Source organism: Oryctolagus cuniculus, chromosome 2 (genome assembly GCF_964237555.1).
Source record: "Oryctolagus cuniculus chromosome 2, mOryCun1.1, whole genome shotgun sequence".
Lineage (NCBI taxonomy): Eukaryota > Metazoa > Chordata > Mammalia > Lagomorpha > Leporidae > Oryctolagus > Oryctolagus cuniculus.
The window spans coordinates 175,494,210-175,514,766 of record NC_091433.1 but is presented as its reverse complement, the minus strand read 5'-3'; the positions used below and the strand labels follow the sequence as shown (position 1 = coordinate 175,514,766).

The following is a 20,557-nucleotide window of genomic DNA, read 5'->3' as shown; positions in this document are numbered from 1 at the left end:
GGGGCCAGCGCTATGGCGCAGTGGGTTAACACCCTGGCCTGAAGTGCCGGCATCTCATATGGGCACTGGTTCGGGACCTGAATGCTCCACTTCCGATCCAGCTCTCTGCTATGGCCTGGGAAAGCAGCAGAAGATGGCCCAAGTGCTTGGGCCCCTGCAGCCATGTGGGAGACCTGGAAGAAGCTCCTGGCTTCGGATCATTGCAGCTCCAGCCATTGTGGCCAATTGGGGAGTGAACCAGCGGGTGGAAGACCTCTCTCTCTCTCTACCTCTCCTCTCTCTGTGTAACTCTGACTTTCAAATAAATAAATAAATCTTTAAAAATAAATAAATAAAAAATTATTTCCATCATAGATACCTATGTATCTGAACTCAACAACATGATGTGAAATATAATATTCATGGGGTGAGTGTTTGGCAGGAATTAAGATGCCCAAGTCCTACACTGTTGTTCCTGGCTTGGGTACTCAGCTGTGGCACTGGCTCCTGACTCCAGCTTCCTGCCAATGTGCACCCGGGAAGGCAGCAGAAACTCAAGCATTTGGGTCCCTGACTCCACAGGGGAGACCTGGGTTAAGTTCCCAGCTCCCAACTTCAGCCTTGGCTCAGCCTGGTCATCACAGGCATTTGAGACATCTCTGACTCTCAAATGAATACATTCAAATTTTTTTTAAAGAAATAGAATATTCATGAAATGTAATACTATCTTCAGAATAGGTCCATCTGTATGGAAATTTGGTTTATGAGAGAAATGGCATTACAAATTAGTGGGTGAAGAACGGACTTTCAATAACTGGTTAAGCATATGGGAAAAAAACCAAAATTAGATCCCTACCCACAATATACACAAAAATAAATTCCAGGTGAAAAGCAAAGTTTTAAAGTGTTAAAGTACAGGAAGGCATAGGGAAGAATTTTTAAAATAAGGCCTCAAAAATCAGAAACTTTTTAAAGTAACAAATGAACTACACTAAAATGTAAAATGTCTGAATATAAAAAGACAAGCCACAGGCTGAGACAAAATTTCTGTGATGCTAATAACCAAGAGTCTACATATGTATTTGCAAAGAACTTCAAATCAATAAGGGACAACCTGATTTAAAAAATGGGTTAAGGCGGGCCGGCACTGTGGCACAGCGGGCTAAGCCTCTACCTGTAGCACCAGAATCGCATACGGGTGCCGGTTCATGTCCCGGCTCCTCCTCCTCCTCTTCTTCTTATTTTTTTTTTTTTTTTTGACAGGCAGAGTGGACAGTGAGACAGAGAGACAGAGAGAGAAAGGTCTTCCTTTGCCATTGGTTCACCCTCCAATGGCCGCCATGGCTGGCGCATCACGCTGATCCGATGGCAGGAGCCAGGTGCTTCTCCTGGTCTCCCATGGGGTGCAGGGCCCAAGGACTTGGGCCATCCTCCACTGCACTCCTGGCCACAGCAGAGAGCTGGCCTGGAAGAGGGGCAACCGGGACAGAATCTGGCGCCCTGACCGGGACTAGAACCCGGGGTGCCGGCGCCGCAAGGTGGAGGATTAGCCTAATAAGCCACGGCGCCGGCCTTCTTTTTTTTTTTTTAAAGATTTGTTTATTTGAAAGAGTTACACAGAGCGAAAAGGAAAGGCAGAGAGAGAGACATCTTTCTTCCATTGGCTCACTCCCCAACTGTTTGCAATGGCCGGAGCTGCACTGGCCCCTGCACCTCTTCTGATCCAGCTCTCTGCTATGGCCTGGGAAAACAGTAGAAGATGGCCCAAGTGCCTGGGGCCCTGCACCCACATGGGAGACCCAGAAGAAGCTCCTGGCTCCTGGCTTCGGTTTGGCTCAGCTCTGGCCATTGTGGCCATCTGGGGAGTGAAACAGCGGATGCAAGACCTTTCTCTCTCTGTCTGTAACTCTCTTAAATAAATAAAACCTTAAAAAAATGAGTTAAGGGAGAGGAACTGGCAATTCACAGAAGTAATCCAAATGGCCAATAAATAAATGAAATGAATACAATCACATATTGTTTCACATACAACAGTGAGCCAAATTATGAGGTCAGGCAATTTCAAGTAATGGAGAGAATATCACACAGCGAGAACTCTAACTGCTGAGGAAGGTGTAAATTGATCCAACCTCTTTGGAGAACAATTTAGAAATTATTTAGTGAAGTTAAAGATATACTTCCTCTATGATTCAGCAGTTCCACTCTACATATAGACTTCTAAACTGAATCACTGTAGTAGTGAAAAATTAACAACTTAAATGTCCACGAATAACAGATGTTAGGATTTGACATAACTGGGTAGGGGTGAATAAGTAATAACATCATTATTAATAGCTAACATTTATTTATTAAGTATTTAATGTGTACCAGAAACTTGCCTAAGGTCTTTTCCTATGAGGCAAATATTAGTTTTATCCCCATTTTGTTGGTGAGGATATGAGAGACAGAAAGGTTATGTAAGTTAGCAGCTAAGATCACACAGGTAGTAAGTAGAGAAGTGGCTGGTTTGACTTGAGCCCCATTCTTACAGTTATACTATATAGGTAAGCCATTCTCTATACTTTTTAGAGAACTCCATATTATTCTCTGTACTTTTTACTATGCTTGAACCATCTCATGATAAAAATTAAATATTAATAAAATAAAATGTATAAATCCAAACATTTGTGAGATGAAAATAAAGTCTTTGTCATTATAGTTACCAACAACAAACTATACAAAAAATAAGCTCTCTTCTAGTTTTAAGAGTCTTTGATTCCATGAAGCCTAAACTGGAAAATTCATAAATTTGCTAATGGTTCCTCTCAAACATTCATAATTTTCGAGTCCTGGTAACATGAATATGGACAGATCTATATAGTATATATGAATGGATATATACTAGACATCCAGGTATAGGCCTATGCATATGGACTGGGCACTACACATATTTACTGTAAGGGTGGAGTTATGTATTTACCTGGTGTCTCTCAGATTCCTGGATTCACCATCTAACACATCCCTGAGATATGGGAGTATAATACAAACATCTATTTCATTATTAAAATTATGAGTGTCTTACCTACAGCAATGGTCTTAATATCAACGAGATAGGCCAATTTCTTATTATCTTCCATTCCTCGCTGACACCGCTCATTAATACGGACGCTGAAATATGAAGGGTGAAGTAAGGCCAAATGGGCATAAGTAGTCAGGATATTTATCAAGGGCTCTGAAGTACTTGTGGGTTGGAGGTTTTAGACTAACCTCAGGAGATAGAATGCAAAAGTCAAAGAGGAATTGTTCTGGGTTGTAAGGATTTAGAGAGCTGTGTGAGGTTACCTGATGAGGTGGGGGTTCATGAATTCAGTGCGTACAGAACCCAGGGTGTCATTACTCCCATATTCCACCAGGGTTAGCTCTCCAGCATTGAAGATCATGCATACCTGGGGAAGAATGGGATTGTTATATGGTAGGAAGGTTGCATGCAGCAGAACAGTAGAGGGAGGTGTACTATCAGTTCAAGGGGACTCCCACGTTTCTCCTTGTTCTGTTCCCCTGCCTATCTCAGCCTCTCTCTTTCTTTATCAGCTGTCCCTCCATCCCTTGCCACCCTTCTGACATAGGAGCCAGAAATAGGCTCACCACGATGCTGATGGTCAATCAAGCTCTACTCACATTCTCATTCTCAAAGAAATACTTCTCATTGCCGCCAGATCCCTGCCAGGCTACCTGTAAAGGGAAAACAGACATTGAGAAACAATGTAGACAATCAACTCAGAAACCACTTGAAGAGTGACAAGTGGGAGACAGAGAGATCAAGCGCAGGGAGGCTTTGGCGTTGCACAAATGGCAGATTTTGCCTTGGTCCCTATGTTTCTGATAGACAGCATAAAAACAGTCCAACCATGGTGATTCCTGTTCCAGGACTCCAACCCTCCGAGTCTCATTCCCTGAGAAGAGAACGTTGGCACCTCCCATGGAGATTTTACCCCCAGGGACCCTGGGTTCACAGAGGTAACAAGCCAGGCTGTCCTATTCCCCACCTCTTCACTTTTGGTCCCTACCTCACTCAAGCGATTGGTGTTCAGGTCCCCCAGCAGCAGCGTGTCTGACGTGTGGGCCACCAAGTAACGTTCCTTCCCCAGGATCTTCACCTCTTCCACCTCGTAGCCATAGTGTGACTTGAGCACCACTCGGGTCCCCGACGACAGGTTCTTCACAATCACCTTGGTAAGGGACAAGTCTGAGCCCCTTAGGTTTCCCCGGATCAAAAGAGGGGTGGACATGCTATGCCCTTTGCCCACGTCCACAGTGCTGAACAAAGCCAGCAGCTGGCTTCCTCCCTGGGCCAGGATATTGCTGATGATGGATCCTTATGCTTATGTAGGGCTTCACTATTTAGCAAACGCTTCCATACATACCTCTTTCAATACTCACATGATTCTCAAAGTTCCACTGAGTAAAACCAATCACTCTCTTTTTGTTCTAATAGCTCCCTATACAAACCTTTATATCATTCACCAGAGTGTCTTTTATTTTTTGATATGTTTGTGTTCTTTGCTATAATGATCTCCTTGGTTAAGGAACAATATCCCATAGATACTCATCTACAGATTTTCAATGCCTAACAGTGCTGACACATAGCAGAGAATGTATAAATGTCTCTGGAGAGAACGAAAGAATGAAGGAGCCAATGAATACTAAGTGGAAAGAAAGAAGGAAAGAAGTAGATAAAAGGAGAAAGTAGGCTCAGGAACTAAAAACTTAGCTTGCAGCATCATGCCCAGTGAGTTCAGAGGCCCTAAACAAGAGTTCATCTTGGCTGTCCTATTTATCAACTTCCCCAGTCAACAGCATGCACTAAGCCTGAAGCTTAAGCATTTTTTTTGGAAGAGGCTGGAAGAACGAGCCCTGACACATTCTACTCCCTGGAGCAGCTCTACCAGAAGGATGGCCATTACACTTGACATTGACTGTGGCCAGAAGGCAGGGAATGCACCACACACAACGTCGGAGTGGCAAGCTCTCAAGCTGCTTACCTGGCTAGGTCCCACATAAGTCAACTCAAACTTGTTCTTGTAAATGCTCCTTCGGAGGCAGCAGTCAAATTGTTCCACACCACCACAAAGTGTACCCTAGAAGGAAAGGGAAGGCACAGAGACTAACACACAGCACACAGGCACGGCAGCACATCCAGAGATGGCCTCAAAGCGTTAGGCTGTAGAATCTGAGGCACTGGCAGTGAAAAGACTGGCAGTTGTCGGAAGCGGCAGAAGGACAGACGGAGCAATCACAGGGCTCAAAGGCACTGTATATTGGAGGGATAATAATAGAGAAATCAGCCCAGCCTACACAACTCTGCCCTGTTGGTGTCCACTTAAGTATAAATTTCTCTTTCCTGCCTTTAACACTGAATCTTTAGGTTGGGTTCAGAAGGAGAGAGTAGATTCTTCAGTGTTAGGGAAGAGTGCTTCAGGATAAAGCAGGATATTTTTCTAGTTCGGAGGGGGTCAACAATGAAGAAAAGGGCTAGGAGTAACACACCGCGCACAGCCGTGAGCCATCTCGCTTCCAGGCCAAGGCAGTGATGGTGTATAAGTTAGCAATTTCCTTGGGCCTTGCCTCTTCCCAGATGCTTCTTCGAGGGCTCCAGTTGAACACTCGAAGTCTGAAACAAAGCATTTAACTTTTAGAAGAGAAGGAAGAGACTGGTCTTGCTATCTCAGAGGAAAGACAATAGGAGAACAGATGAGGCGGCAAGTCTAGTAGGAGATGGCACAACGATGGGAAGGAAGGAAGTTGGGAAGATCAAGGCAAAAATAAAATGGAGTACGGGTGATGACAGCGGAGAGAAGAAAAGAAAAAGGGCAGGTGAGAAAAAGGAACCGTTAGTGGTAGAGAAGTAATGAAAAAAGAAAAGAGAAATGGAGTCAGGGAAGACAAAGCAACAGAGAAACATAAGACTGACAGGCTTGGGAGACAGGCCTGACAAGGCTGGGTTAAACCCACTCCCAGAACGTGGGGGATCCAGTCCTAGCTGGTTATCTGCTGTTCTGCCATTCATTCCCCAAGCAGCTGAGCACATAGGAAGTACTAACTGCTAATTTAGTCAGTGGAGATAAGAAGATGAGCAAAAAGCCCTCTTCTCAAGGACTCTTCAGTTTAGCCCGATTGTACACACGAACACCAAACCATAACAGAATGTGATAAACTCCACGCCGGTGGTCTGAAAGGGGCAGTGGAGACACGAACGAAATGGAGGTGACTTCTGCTATGGGAGTCCAGGGAGAGGCACGGAGGTGAAACACAGGCACGGTGCATTCTGGAACTGCCAGTGGGCCAATGGATGGCAGGAGCTTGAAGAGGGAAGTGCACGAATGGCCTTCTGAGACTGCCTTTGAAGACATGCCTGATTGTGGTCCAATCTCCCAGTCACTCGCGGGATAATGTGGCTACCGCAGAGGGCGCACGCGGAAAGCGGACAGAAGGTGCGACTGGAGGGGGACCCACCTGTCATAGCTTCCCAGCACCACCGACTGGCCTCCGGGACTTGCTGCAGCTGTGGTGAACTCCCGCTCCTGAGGGTCACGGCTATAATCAAACGTCTGTAGCACGTGTCCTTCCTTTCCGTAGGCCACGATCCTCCGATCACAGCCTGCAGCCACGATGCTGTTCGTTGCCCAAGCCAAGGCATAGGGTGGGCACGGGTGGTTAACCAACTTCCCCTGGGACAGAAGGAGGGCTAATCACTTTCTGAGGACTCCGCCTGGGAAATGCCTCATTTCCAGCACCAGACACTCTCTGACCACCCCACCCTGCAGAGAGCTTCCTCCCAACACCTTCCCACCGTGATACCTCCTAAGTCTGAAGGCTCCACAAACCATCTTTTGGTCTCATCCCTGTGTGCGAGCGTGTGTGTGCAAACACACGACATACACGCACTTTGCTGGCTTCATGCTCTAGAGAAACCTCAAAGTAGTTGCGTGCTGAAGACCTTTCATATGCGCTTGGTGAAATTCCCCAGAGGCACGCGTCCTGCACTTTAGCCAACACTGTCTCGGCCCACAGAGAGCAAGCACGTGGTCCTCTTTTTTAGGGGGCTGAGTTAATTATCTAAATAACTGAGTGTAAATGATTCCAACACAGAGCTATATAAAGCAAAACATCCAAGTTCCCTTTTATCCCTCGTCTTTCCTTTCCCTTCTCCAGGGAAAATGGTTAGCTTTTTTCTATGAATTGATATACATAAATGCATTTTTTAAGCATACATGGGAATAATCTTCACTTTCCCTTCCCCTCAGTCTTCATTCTCTTCGTCTAAAGGTCCCTTCCGCTGAGTCAGCCTTCCTATAAACGGCGAGCTCCAGTCTCCTGAACACCACCCCTTCCTGCGGCAGCGCCCAGCTGTCTCCCTGAGGTCTTCCTCCTTAGCCTGCTCCCTCCTGCGAAGCACCTCTATCTCAACACCTCAGAGGCCCAACCTCTTCTGGGGGGCTCCTGGAATCCCCTCTACCCCACCCTAGAGCCCCCTTTATTCATACCTGCGACTCTCCAGAGCCTTCGTCGTCAAAGAAATACCTAACGATGGTACCATCTGCGTGGCCAGAGAGGATTCCTTTCCCAGAGCAGCTAAAAAGGGGGAAGGAGGAAGGGAGAAAAACCTGGGAAGAGATCATTCTCTCTCCCCAGGAAAGTCCCCTTCTCTGTCAAACTCCACCCTACCTACGGCTCCTGTTTCCAGCCCTCCCATCTTTCATACTACAGTCTCCCAGCCTAGACAGATTTTTCCTAACATTTTTAAGCTCTTGAGACTCTCCCTTACTCACTTTGTTGTCAGTGATACCACGTAAGAGTCTGTCCCATAGATGGTAGACGATTTATTTGTTTTAGTGTTTGCTAAACGAACCTGAAATGAGGGAACAATATAAGCCTGGTTAGGCCACCTTGAACTTCACCCAAAGTCCTAAGGAAAGAAAAAGAAAAGAGCCAAAACAATACAACTGGCGCCCGTGCGTCCCCCGTCCCCCCTTGGCCCCCTGCCCCTCAGGGAGAAGGCAGAGCGCGCTGCTCTCTCCAGAACCACCTTCCCACTCCCGCCTCTCCTGTGCTTCCCCTCCCTCCTTACCTTCCCTTCAGCCAGACCAAAGACAATGATGTACTCTGCTGGCCACTGCAGACAAGTGACAGCACTCTGTGTGGAGACATGATGAGAAGGACAATGCATCTGTGCGGGTTAGCACAGGTCTAACACGGAGAACACCTCCCCCTCCTCCCCACATGCCACACCCCAATCTCCTATCCCTAAGGAGGGGACACAGCCGGGCTCCTAGCAGAAAAAGAGATGACAGCAGGTGTGCGGACAGGCAGCACGCTCCTCCCAGGACAAGCCTGATTCAGATGTTCCAAAAGGCAACTCCTGGTTACAGTTATGAGCAGACTGACAGTGTGCTCATCTTAAGCTCCCAGGACTGGTCTGAATTTTACCGTCTGGATGAACTTGTTGCAGATGACTTTCTTGTCACCCCTGCCAAGCAAAAGGAGGGAAAGCCCATTAAAAACCACTTCCATAAGTAAACGGCCAAAAAATCATGCTGAGGGAAGGGAAGAAAGAGCAAACACCTTCCCTGGCCTCTAGAGTTTCCTACCGCTCTGTAGAAGGCTGGAAGGAGGCCTGAGGCAGCTCGAGGAGCTTGGGAACAATTCATAGCAAAGACGCAACACCCTCTAGATCCCAGAATCTCACAGGGCCTCCTGTGGACCCCAGACTGATGGGACGGCAGAACACAGCGGGCAGGCAATGGGAGGGAAGGAACAGCAGACTCCAGAAAGTCTCTGTCATTCCTGCCTGGACTTGGCTCTCCATCCCACTCTTCCCCCTCCCCAGTGGGGCACTTCTCTTGCCCTCCCCTTCTTTGCTGGGCCATCCTATCTCCCAGTTTCTAGCCTCACCAATCTTCTCCAATCTTGTAGACATAGATGATGTTGTCAGTCTGTCCTATGGCAATTTTAGTGGAGTCAGGAGAAAAAGCCATGCCTTTCACCATGTAGCTCTTTCTGCCATACTAAGAGATCAAAAAAAAAAAAAATCACACTGAGTATACACAAGAGAAAAAATGTACATGTGTGTTCTAACAGTCTGGAGAGATGTATTCCAAGAAAAGCTGGAATAGGCCATTTCCTATGCCTATGGCAAGCAGGTGGGCTAGGAAGTCTTCCAAATTTGTACAGCCCATCCGTAGGCACACAGAAGTACCCTCTTTACCTTCATGTCAGCTGGTTTGGTGGAGAATTTATCTCTTCGTTCCCCATGTTCATCATACAGCAATACCACTCGGTCCACGGTGCAGACAGCAAATTTGGCATTGTTCTGGGACCAAGCCATGCAGGTCACCTTTGCAGCTCCATCCTGCAGAGAAACATGGGTATCACAGGGGGTGGCCTTACCTGCCACAACACTGGCCTGGCCCCAAGTTCCACTGTTTCTATGGTGATTTTAGTCAATTTTCTTCCTTTTTTTTTTTTTTTTTGGACAGGCAGAGTGGACAGTGAGAGAGAGAGAGAGACAGAGAAAGGTCTACCTTTTGCCGTTGGTTCACCCTCCAATGGCCACTGCGGCTGGCGCGCTGCGGCCAGCACACCACGCTGATCTGAAGCCAGGAGCCACGTGCTTCTCCTGATCTCCCATGGGGTGCAGGGTCCAACCACTTGGGCCATCCTCCACTGCACTCCCGGGCCACAGCAGAGAGCTGGCCTGGAAGAGGGGCAACCAGGACAGAATCCAGCACCCCGACCGGGACTAGAACCCGGTGTGCCGGCACCGCAAGGCGGAGGATTAGCCTAGTGAGCCACGGCGCCGGCTCCTTTCATGGTCTTTTCCTTATTTTTTAATATTATTTTTTTTTTAATTCGAAAGAGTTACAGACAGAGAGGCAGAGACAGAGAGGGTGAGATCTTCCAGCTATTGGTTCACTCCCCAGATGGCCACAAAGGTCAGAGCTGGGCCAGGCAGAAGCCAGGAGCCAGGAGCTTCATCCAGGCCTCCCAGGTTGGTGGCAGGGGAGGGTCATCTTTTATTTTTATTTATTTATTTTTTTGACAGGCAGAGTGGACAGTGAGAGAGAGAGACAGAGAGAAAGGTCTTCCTTTGCCGTTGGTTCACCCTCCAATGGCCACCGTGCTGTGGCCAGCGCATCGCGCTGATCTGATGGCAGGAGCCAGGTGCTTCTCCTGGTCTCCCATGGGGTGCAGGGCCCAACCACTTGGGCCATCCTCCACTGCACTCCCTGGCCACAGCAGAGAGCTGGCCTGGAAGAGGGGCAACCGGGACAGAATACAGCGCCCTGACCGGGACTAGAACCCGGTGTGCCGGCGCCGCAAGGCACAAGATTAGCCTAGTGAGCCGTGGCGCCGGCCAGAAGGGTCATCTTACACTGCTTTCCCAGGCACACTTGCAGGGAGCTGGATTGGAATCCCAGTAGCCAGAACTTGAATCAGCACTCATATGGGATGCCAGTATCACAAGCGGTGGCTTAACCTGCTATGTCACAATGCTGGACCCTTGTCCCTTCCTTAAAACAAAGAAGTCTGGGGCCAGCACTGTGGCACAGCAGGTTAAGCCACTGCCTAGGATGCTGGGATGCCATATGGGCTCCAGATGAAGTCCCAGCAGCTCCACTTCTGATCCAGCTCCCTGCTAATGTGCCTAGGAAAGCAAGGGAAGATGGCCCAAATGCTTGGACCCCTGCACCCACATGGGAGGCCCAAAAGAAGCTATAGGCTCCTGGCTTTGGCTGGGGTCCTTGCTGTTGCAGGCATCTGGGGAGTGAACCAGCAGATGGAAGATTTCTCTCTTTCTGCTTTTCTCTCTGTGTGTGACTCTGCCTTTCAGATAAATAAATAAATCTTTAATAACTAAATCTTTGAGAGAGAGAGAGAGAGAGAGAGAGAGAGAGAGAGAGAGAGAGAGAGATGCCTGTGGCTCATCCTGGACTCCAAGGCCATCAGACCCAAGACTGGGAGAACAATGTGTTTCTAGACACCCACAATGCAAATGCACTAAGAGGCAAAGTGCCAAATAAACTGCACCAATGTGTCAGTGTAATGGGCTCTTTGCTCCCTTGTATCCCAGATCTGCTACTGGAATAAATTCAAGCAGTCTGACAAGTTTTCTCCTTATTTTTTTTTTCAAGCTTTATTTATTTGAAAGGCAGAGTTAGAGAGAGAGAGAGAAATATCTTCCATCTGCTGGTTCACTCGTCAAATGCCTGCAACAGCCAGAGCTGGGCCGGGCTGATATGAAGCCAGAGCCAGGAGCTTCCTCTGGGTCACCCACATGGGTGCAGGGACCCAAGCACTTGGGCCACCCTATACCATTTTCCCAGGCCAACAGCAAGGAGCTGGATCAGAAGTGGAGCATCCAGGACTCAAACTGGCACCCACATGAGATGCCAGTGCCAGCGGGCGGCAACTTTACCTGCTACATCACAGTGTGGACCCCAAGTTTAGGTCTTCAGCTATGCATTCAATTGATATATTTTGAGTACTCTACTGAGAAAGGCTCTTGGAGAGAGACACAGAGTGCAACTTATCCCTAGGAGTTACTAAGCTGGTACAAAGTAAGAAGAGTCCCATAAAAGAAGTGTGTTATACAGTTTCATTTGGAGAAGCCCAAGATAATTTTATACTTACATGACCAAAATTAGGATTTGAAGGATGGATACAGTTGAGTAGGAAATTACAATGAATAACATAAGCAAAGGCAAGTTCTGGTCAAGGAAGAGTAACTTAGGCTAGCTGAAACTACCATGTACATAGAATAGGGGGGCTGGAATTGTGGCACAGCAGAGTAGGCTATGGCCTGTGATGCCAGCACCCCTTATGAGTGCTGGTTGGAGTCCCAGCTGCTCCACTTCCCACCCAGCTCCCTGCTAATGCACCTGGGAAGGCAGTAGAAGATGGACCAAGTGCTTGGGCCCCCATGTGGGAGACCTGGATGGGGTTCCAGGCTCCTGATTTCAGCTTGGCTGAGCCCTGGCCATTATGATCATTTGGGGAGTGAACCAACAGATGGAAGATCTTCTTCTCCCCTTCTCTCTGTAACTATACCTTTCAAATAAATAAATAAAAATAGAGGAGGTAAAGCAGGAAAAACAGACTGGGCCAGTTCAAGAAAAACCTCTGAAGTGAAGCTAAGGAGTTTGGGACTAAACTGGCAAAGAGGAAGAGACAGTGAAAGGTATAGAATGGGTACAAGATAATTAGAGTTGCAACTTAGGATGAAAAATGCTATTCGTCCTCTCCTTAACTCTCCACTTCACGGGGACCCAAGCTGGAAGTGATCATCTGGTGGGTTATTCTCAGCGTCTGTCCCTTCCACCACCAGCTCTGCTTCCCTGTGGTTCTGCCACTAAGGACTTGCCTCCATGAAACAAAACACATTTAGCTTCTGTTCCAGTTGTTTAATTCCTCGCGCTCTAGAGCTCTGACTTCATCACCTTTTTTTTTTTTTTTGACAGGCAGAGTGGACAGTGAGAGAGAGAGACAGAGAGAGAAAGGTCTTCCTTTGCCGTTGGTTCACCCTCCAATGGCCGCTGCCGCAGCCGGCGCACCGCGCTGATCCGATGGCAGGAGCCAGGAGCCAGGAGCCAGGTGCTTTTCCTGGTCTCCCATGGGGTGCAGGGCCCAAGCACCTGGGCCATCCTCCACTGCACTCCCTGGCCACAGCAGAGAGCTGGCCTGGAAGAGGGGCAACCGGGACAGAATCCGGCGCCCCGACCGGGACTAGAACCCGGCGTGCCGGCGCCGCAAGGTGGAGGATTAGCCTATTGAGCCACGGCGCCGGCCCTTCATCACCTTTCACTCTTAAGCCATCTACCCCCAAAATCAGAAGGAAAAAGGTTCCCTTTCACAACACAACAAAACCAAGCCAGAAAGCAGCCACACCACGGCCATTCTCTTTCCAGTCTTCATTACTTGAGGCTGGAAGGACTGAGAGCTCCTCCCCGAGCTTTGCTAATTATCCCGCCTCATGGCTGTGCCCAATCCTGGGCCTTGGCCGTACTTGCACCATGACATCATATAATTTTCAGAGACTGAAGGATTTCATTTCCTATTTTTCCATTAAGGTAAAGGAATTTTAAATTACAGATTCAGAGGGCAGCTCACTGAGCAATGAGAACAGTGCTCTCTTGTTCTAATTTCCTTCTATTATGAATGCATTTTGAAAAAAGAGACTTTTTTAATTCCATTTCCACAAACTTAAAAAAAAAGTATTCACTAAAAAAAGGCAGAGATAGAGGCAGACAGAAATATTCCACCACTGGCTCACTCCCTAAATGCTTACAACAGCTAGGGCTGGGCCAGGAAAGGAGACCCCGGAACTCAATCCAGGTCTTCCATGGTGGTGGCAAGGACCCAAGTACTTGATCCACCACCTGCTGCTTCCCAGGGCGTCAAATGCCACTTCTGGGAAGCATTCTTGATGCCAACAATTAATTAATTTTCCTTTCTCACAATATATACCTCATAGGACAGTCACAGAATCCAATGAGGCAGGGAATAGACTAGGCCAGCTGGTGTCTGACATGCAGTATCCCATTTTAGTTCATAATTCTGGCGTAGATGCTACTGTTATTCCCCCTTTCCAGGTGGGGAAGGTGAGGCACAGAAAAGAAGGACTTTCCCCAAGTTTACAACTCCCACCACACACATATGGGAGATGATCATGGTTCGCAGCTAAATCCGGGTACAGCTGACTCTATAAACCACAATCCTGCCTTTCAGCTATGCTGCCTGGGATATACTAAGCACTCAATAATGAAGATATTCTTACCAGCTTTATATTATCCTGTGGTTTCAGCTTGGTCAAACCATTTTCACATTGCTTTTCAGTTTACAATGCTCTTTGGCGTATGTACTTAACTCTCCCCCGAAAACCCTTGAGTTGCTATTATCGGTACTCTGGTTTTCAAAACGGAGAAGCCAGTGAGTGTTCGGAGAGGGACGCTGTGTGACAAGGACTACGGTCAGACAGCAGGATACTTGGTTAAAGGGTAGCGGAGCTGGGACGAAACCGTTTCGGGACTCCTCCCCCGGTGCCCGGCCTCTTCCGAATCCGACGAGCTCCGGCTTCACCGTCAGAACCAAAGGTTCAGCACGGGGCCTGGCACACCACCGGCATTTATGGAATGTAATGAAAACCACAATGGCTAGCGGTCCACCTCGCCTACTCCACGCCGGACCAACGGGGCAGAGTCGGATTGCCGCCGCAAACTTTGCGCTCTGCACACAGTAGGCGCCCAACATCATTAAACTGCAGTTCCCTTACTGTTCTGGGAACGTAGGGCGGGCGGGGGAGGGGAGAGACACGCAACTCCTCACCTGAGGGCTCAGCAGGGTCCTCAGGTGCTTCAACTGCATGGCGCACACCTGTCTCTCAGCTGCTACCCGACAGCGACAACTCCCGTGGTTACCTGGACAACCCGTCACGCAGCAGCAGCGACAGCCGCGGACGCTTACGCGACCCGAGCGCAACACACGTCGCAGGGTCACACGTAGGTGCGCGCCGAAGAAAACAGAACGTGCGCAAGCGCGATGAAAGCGAGGGCGGGCCCTCGAGAGGGCGGAGTCCTCTCCTGACCAATCCCGTCGCTGTCTGCAAACCCAAGCCCAAGCCCCGCCCACGGGCTTCGGCAACTCCTGGTCCTACGTAATCGTAATCGTAATGTAGGCTTTCTCGCTCTTTGAGTGCTTGTACGTGACTGAGTGCATTCTCTGAATCCTTACAACTTCTGGGGAGAGCAGCGCGGCTGCTGTGATAGCCCTTTTGCAATCGACCGAAAGGGACCCAAATAGGCTATGCAGCTTGCACAGGATCACGGGACTAATACCGATAGCTAACTGAATATTCAGTATGTGCAAAGTATACGCGCGTGTTGTCACTTAATCTCAAAACCACCTTTTGAAGGGGATAGCATTATTATTAGCCACATTTTACCAACCGGGAGACTTGAGATTAGAGGGGTCGCTTGCCCAAACTAACGCAGTCAGTACCGGATGGAACTAGGATTCAACCCAGAGCTGATTTCAACACAATGATTCCATTCCTTCCCAACTCCTAGCTCGTTATCACCGCGTTTTGCTTCTGTATATTCCCCCTGACACTCTTGTCCCAAGAAATGATGGTGATTCCAGAGTTTGAGATGTGAGTGTTATGGAACTCTTGACCAGGGAAAGACAAAATGCCCCGGATGGGTAGGTGAGACTGCTGCTTAGAGCAGGTTGCTTTTAGGGTTCAGGGGGCAGGGCAGACCAAAGCTTGGCACACCTGAGAGGTTCTGGCTAAGCCTTGTGATACCTGGGCTGGCAGCGTGGTTAGTTAAAGATAGTGACTTCTTGATCTTTGTTTGGGTTAGGGTCCCTTTGAGACTTTCTGTTCTAATTTCTTGTAGCATAGCAGAGAGATCAAAAAGCTCAAAAGGAGTTCTTCATAATCCCCGTTGGGAATGACCCGTAACCCTCCAGAAAGTGTCTCATATGCTCTCCATTTAGACTCTGTGTCTTTCCCCCGCTGGGGTTGAGAATGTCAGTAGGTATTTCTTTCACTGCCACCAACTCCCCATTGCAAGTAAGGAAAGCACGGGGAATAGCCCCCTTTTTCCACAGGACACAAGTAGGCCTCAGAGCCCATATTATAATGCTTTTGACAGGGGAGACACAATCCCTCAGTTTTATTTCCAGAATCACCCTCAGGTCATGGTGGCTAAGCGTGAATACAAACTCATTTTTGCTCAACAGTTGTTATTCACTTGGACCTGCTGAACAGAGACAAAGATGAAAGGGAGAGCAAAGGCAAGAATGCAGCCACAGGAACACACAGGACAGGAGCAGGTGGCACAGAGGGATCCACTTCTGTCGGTCCCCAGTGCTCAGTCCTGTGTGGACCGTTAGCCCCGTGGTAATGAAGGAATCCGAACATGAAATGGTGCAGAGCTGGCTGCCAGTGTCAGCAGTAAAGACGGAAAGGCTGGCGGCCCTCTCGCGTGATAGAGCTTAGTCTCCACTGGTGCTGGGAGCGCTCACGTCTTTTCTCCTTTCCCTCCTTCTCACCAAACAAAGCAAAAGAAATTAGGCCTTAGCGTCCTACACCCTTTCTTCTGGGTCATCCCTGTCCACCCATTCCAGGCTAGAGAACAGAAGCGAGCACCTGCCAGTGAGTCTGCGCCTCTCGAGTTGGAGGTGATCTGAGGGCCCCCCCGGAGAGCCAGGAGAGGGACAAGGCGGGGCCACGTCTTCAGCACACTGTACAGTATACCATACAGTCAGTTCCAGTTTGTCCAAGAACCTTTATTGGAAAAATGTCCAAGGGGTGAGATCACCAGCAGCTGGAGGGGCTGCCGGTGAGCGGGGGAGCACCTGAGGCTCCGTGGAAGACATTAGAGTAGTGCAGTACAGCATCTGCCTCTAGGCCCGGACGACGCCTTCCGTCTGCTGGGAGAGGAGGAGGGCCCGCTGCAGCGCCCCTCTCTGAGGCCCAGAGGCAAGACGTGAGAGCAGCTGGGGGTGCCGAGAGTCCTGATGCAGGTGAAATGGGGCCCCTCTTTGGGACCGAATGGGGTAGTGTTGAACAGGTCACGCTCCCCTGGCCCTGCGGGATGGGAGGAGCTATCCCATCTCACAGCCGCTCTCCAGGTCCAGGGGTGCAGGCTCTAACAGACCTACCTTCGGGCCCTCCTCACAGTGGAAAGAGGATGGGTACCAGCCTGAGAGTGTGGGAGCGCCATCACCCTCTGGGAGACTCGGGCAGATCACCGTCGTAGGCTGTCCCTGAGCCTGACCCCAGCCCCATCCCCAGGTCCTTAGCGCAGCTGTCTTCGAGTTCTGTTTCGTCACTCAAACGTCGATGGTGTTGATGGATGGTGACTTTTTCTGTGAAAGAAAATGGCCTGGGTCTCTAATTTCCGGAATGTAGTGGGCGCCCCCCGTGCTTGCCGGCCTCCCCACCCCCGGACCGTCCATTCTCCTGCCTGTCCTGCCCCTTTTTGCCCCCTGCCTTCCCCTGGCTGCTCCTCTGGGGTAAAGTCACCCTTGCCACCCTCACTGGCCCCCACATCACCTGTCTCGTCCCCACTGGCCTTCCCTGAGGACTGTGTTCTGGCCCCTTCCCCTTCTCCTTGGGGTTGTTGTTGGAGTCGTTGTCCTTGATGATGTCATACTGACGGCAGAACAGCCCAATTACAGCTGAAACACAACAATACAGTCTCAGCCTTGAAGGGTAGCACCGTACCCACATAGCTTATAGACGGTGCAAGGAGAAACTCCTTGAAGTCCTGGTGCCCAGGCGATCTTCCTCTCTGGGCTCCAACAGCCTCCTCTCATTCTCTTCAAACTTCTCCCGATCAGCCGCCCTCCAGTAAGCGTCTCCCCCCTGCTCTCCTGACACCCTTGGTCACCTCCTGCCTGCCCGCACTGAGTCTCACTCTCTAAGTCCCTGGGCCCCCCACCCAGCTGCTTACTCACCAGCCCACATGAGCAACACCACCACGATGATGACCACCTCCCCCGTCTGCAGCGGCCGCTCTCCGTCCAGGCCCTCCACCGTGATGTCACCTGACAAAGGAGGAGAGACAGACTCCGGGTGACTGGGAGCCAGCTAGCGATGGAGCATCTGGGGGAGGGGGCGGAGTTAGACTAGACCCCTTGGGTTGCCCCTGAAGTTGCTGTAGGGCAGCTCCCCCCTGGAGGACACCATTGGTGGACAGGTGGCGAAAAACAAAAAGGCAGAAGGGCTACAGGTCAGGTACTTGCTCAGGAAGGCTGCACGTGATGCTAAGAAATGAGGTTGGGTGAAAAGAGGCTGAAAAGCCCATCCCCTAAATGATTCCTTATGGCCTGGCTCTACCCAGCCGCTGCCCACCTGCTTTCGCTTCCTTTCCTGGCAGTACAAGGAATTAAATCATCCTGCTATTCATTGAAGCCCAGTAGCTAAAGCCAGGGCGTCCAGTAGCTCCGATCCTCCTCACCTGGGCTGGAGCTGTTGGAGGGTAGTCGGTCAGAACCCTTGAGAGTTCGGAAGTGCACCCGGGGCCCTGGAGGGCTCTCTCCTCGGAGGCCGATGCTCCTGACCTGCACCGTGTAGTCACTGTCCTCAGCCAGGCCCCAGAGCGCACAAGCCCGTGTGGTCGTGTTCACCTCTCTGATCACACGCTGCCCGGGGCCGTTCTGCCGCTGCAGGGAGACGAGGGCACGGCCTCATTCCAGGCCCGCGCCACAGGGCTCACCCAGAGCATCCAAGAACTCCAAGGGGGGGAGGATGGAAAGGGCCGCTGGAGCTGGGAAACGCTAGCCTCCCTCCCGGCTTCCCACCTCTGCCCGGGGAGTTCCGAGGAAGTCCAGAGAGCCAAGGACACGGGTTGGGGCGGTGGGAGGGTGGGTCGTACTTGCTGGGAAATGGAGTAGCCAATGACGATGTTGCCTTCTGGGACGTCCCAGGACACGGTGGCTGAGTTGGCTCTGAGGTGAGTGACAGTCACATTCACAGGAGAGGGCGGCCGATCTGCGGGTGCCAGGGTGTGAGCAGGCTAACAGGTTTCCCCCACAGGCCCTCTCCGGTCGGCCCCCACCCCGCTCCGACCTCTTTACTCACCCGCTCTCACAAAGCCCAGGTCGCAGCTGACCAGCAAGAGGACCGTGGGGCTTAGATATGGGGAGAGGGGCATCAGCGAAGCCATGGTCCCCACCGCGTCCGCTGCGGGGCACGAGGGTATCCGCTTGACATTCCAGGCGGGGTCCTGGCGGCAGCAGGAGTTGTGGGAGGTCAAGGGCTGCCCAGAATGTACGGTGGGCAAGCCGCCGTCCCGGGCGCCTGGGGCCCGCAGCCGCTCTCCCGCGTTCCCCCAGCTCCTCCCCCGCCCCCGTATTAGCCCTGCGCCCCCCGCGCGCGGTCCGCCCTGCCCACACCCACCTCCGCGGGTCCTCGCGGTCGGTCAGGCCTCGGGGGGCTGCTCCGTGCCCAGAGCGGGGCCCATCGCCCGACTCTGGCGCTGCCCCTACCCCATCCCGGCGCCGGCCCGGCGAGGCGGGCAGCGCGGGGCCGAGCTGCGGAGGGGGCAGAGGCGGCGCGGGCACGGGCGCGGGTCTGGGGAGCCCCCCCACCTCAAGCTCAGACTGGTCGCGCAGCCTGCCAGGGAGCAGGGGGCGTTGCCGGAGCGGCCTGGCCGCGGGCCTGGGTCCCCCGGCGCGAGGCAGTGCGGCTGCCCCCGCCAGCCCCTGCAGCGGGATGTGACCGTCCCGGCGAGCCAGCCGCCGCCTTCCGCAGCGCTGGCCCGGCTCGCACCGCCGCAGCCCGGCCGGGACGTGCGGGCCCGCCCCGCCCCGCCGGGGCTCTCGCCGCCGTCATCCCCCGCCCCCAACCCGGTTCTCTCGGGGCTCCTCCCACGACCCTCTCAATGGCGGCCTCCCGGGTCCCGCCGGCTCGCTCGCCTCGCTCAGCCGCGAGCCGGCGGGGGCGCGGGGACCCGCGCAGTGGCGAGGGTCTCGGGCACCTGGGAGGAGGGGGTCTGCTGCGGGCGCGGGAGGGCTGAGGGGTGGCGAGGAGGATGGTTTGAGCCATCTCCTGCTTGCAGACTGCGTCAGCTTTTTAAATGTCTTTGCCATTCATCGCCTGGCCGGATTCCGTTCGCCTCCTCATTCATTCTTTCATTTATTCAACAAATATGTATTGAGCGTCTCCTATGGGTCTGACATTACCATAAGAGCTGAGCGCGGCGATTGTTAAGAGGGCTAGGTTTAGAGAGCGTTAACGAGCAAAGACCTTTAGCTTTTCTTTTTCTTTCTTTCTTTCTTTTTTTTTTTAAACTCTGCGGTTTTGAAGAAATGAACCTGCGCTTCAGGTAGCCCACCTGTGAAGCAGAGCGAATGCAAGCCCACAAGGCTGTGCTGAGGACCAAATGAGACGCCCTTGGGAGGGATCTTCACAAATCTAAGGCGCCCGCCGTGTGAATGGGCGATTATGATCTTTGGCACCCACTTAGTGACTTTGTTCACTCAACAACCACAGAGCCTTAAAGTTATTTAAACTCTTGGCTTAGCATGACATCTGGGAGAGGAGTGTGCCTGAGCGTGGGTCCTACTGTGGCTGGCTGTGTGACCTTAAGCAACCGACTTCACTTCTCTGAGCCTGGGTGTCCGCATCTGAGCCGTGAGGGTGCCAGCTTGGACTATCCGGGTGTGGATATGAGAAGCCGGTGGTTCCGTGTTAGTTAAGCGCCGGCTCCTGTTGTATTTAGGGCGCATTCTGTGGTCCCTGGGCCTCACTGTGGGATTTCTACTTCTGCGGCTCTTTTCCCTGGTAATATCCAGTTCAGGGTTTGCACTCCAGGGCTCTGAGGCTTCCAGTGCCTTCCTTGCTGAGAAGAGACGGGAAAATGGGCCAGTGGGGCAGGGCAGGGCAGGACCGTGGGTGCCGAGCACGTGATCAGGCCATGGTCCTCTGACTCCTGCTGCCCCGAGGACCCTGATCTCTGGCCTCCCGAGGCATCCTGGTCTCAGAGCGCTCTTGCCCAGGCGTCCTCTCTGGCCTGGGGGTTGTCTTGCATGC

General features: G+C 51.4%; 2 protein-coding genes across 2 annotated transcripts in view; both read right to left on the bottom strand.

Annotated features, from left to right (window-relative positions):
- The window catches only part of IFT172 (intraflagellar transport 172), a 42,785-nt gene extending 28,240 nt beyond the window's left edge, over window positions 1–14,545 (bottom strand). Inside the window, exons 1-14 of the mRNA XM_002709949.5 lie at window positions 14,341–14,545; window positions 9,224–9,367; window positions 8,911–9,023; window positions 8,446–8,485; window positions 8,087–8,152; window positions 7,788–7,867; window positions 7,503–7,590; window positions 6,472–6,686; window positions 5,506–5,629; window positions 5,001–5,096; window positions 4,026–4,187; window positions 3,637–3,690; window positions 3,301–3,404; window positions 3,041–3,126 (exon numbers count right to left, since the gene is read on the bottom strand). Coding sequence (XP_002709995.2) covers window positions 3,041–3,126; window positions 3,301–3,404; window positions 3,637–3,690; window positions 4,026–4,187; window positions 5,001–5,096; window positions 5,506–5,629; window positions 6,472–6,686; window positions 7,503–7,590; window positions 7,788–7,867; window positions 8,087–8,152; window positions 8,446–8,485; window positions 8,911–9,023; window positions 9,224–9,367; window positions 14,341–14,379 — 1,411 coding nt within the window. The 5' untranslated portion in view covers window positions 14,380–14,545. The remainder of the gene's footprint in view (window positions 1–3,040; window positions 3,127–3,300; window positions 3,405–3,636; window positions 3,691–4,025; window positions 4,188–5,000; window positions 5,097–5,505; window positions 5,630–6,471; window positions 6,687–7,502; window positions 7,591–7,787; window positions 7,868–8,086; window positions 8,153–8,445; window positions 8,486–8,910; window positions 9,024–9,223; window positions 9,368–14,340) is intronic.
- A 1,739-nt stretch (window positions 14,546–16,284) lies between these two features.
- Window positions 16,285–19,055, bottom strand: FNDC4 (fibronectin type III domain containing 4). The gene is made up of 7 exons (XM_051841881.2): window positions 18,923–19,055; window positions 18,605–18,749; window positions 18,399–18,514; window positions 17,982–18,186; window positions 17,479–17,568; window positions 17,075–17,199; window positions 16,285–16,887 (listed from the first exon to the last, which is right to left on the bottom strand). The coding sequence occupies exons 2-7, from the start codon at window positions 18,687–18,689 to the stop codon at window positions 16,852–16,854; spliced, it is 657 nt and encodes a 218-aa protein (XP_051697841.2). The 5' UTR covers window positions 18,690–18,749; window positions 18,923–19,055; the 3' UTR covers window positions 16,285–16,851.
- Between the last annotated feature and the right edge of the window lie 1,502 nt (window positions 19,056–20,557).

Coding starts and splice junctions, on each gene's coding strand:
- FNDC4 (XM_051841881.2), bottom strand. CDS start 18,689: ATGGCTTCGCTGATGCCCCTCTCCCCATATCTAAGCCCCACGGTCCTC. Junction 18,515..18,604: donor CCTGGGCTTTGTGAGAGCGG/GTGAGTAAAGAG, acceptor TGGCACCCGCAG/ATCGGCCGCCCTCTCCTGTG. Junction 18,187..18,398: donor GCTACTCCATTTCCCAGCAA/GTACGACCCACC, acceptor GTCTCCCTGCAG/CGGCAGAACGGCCCCGGGCA.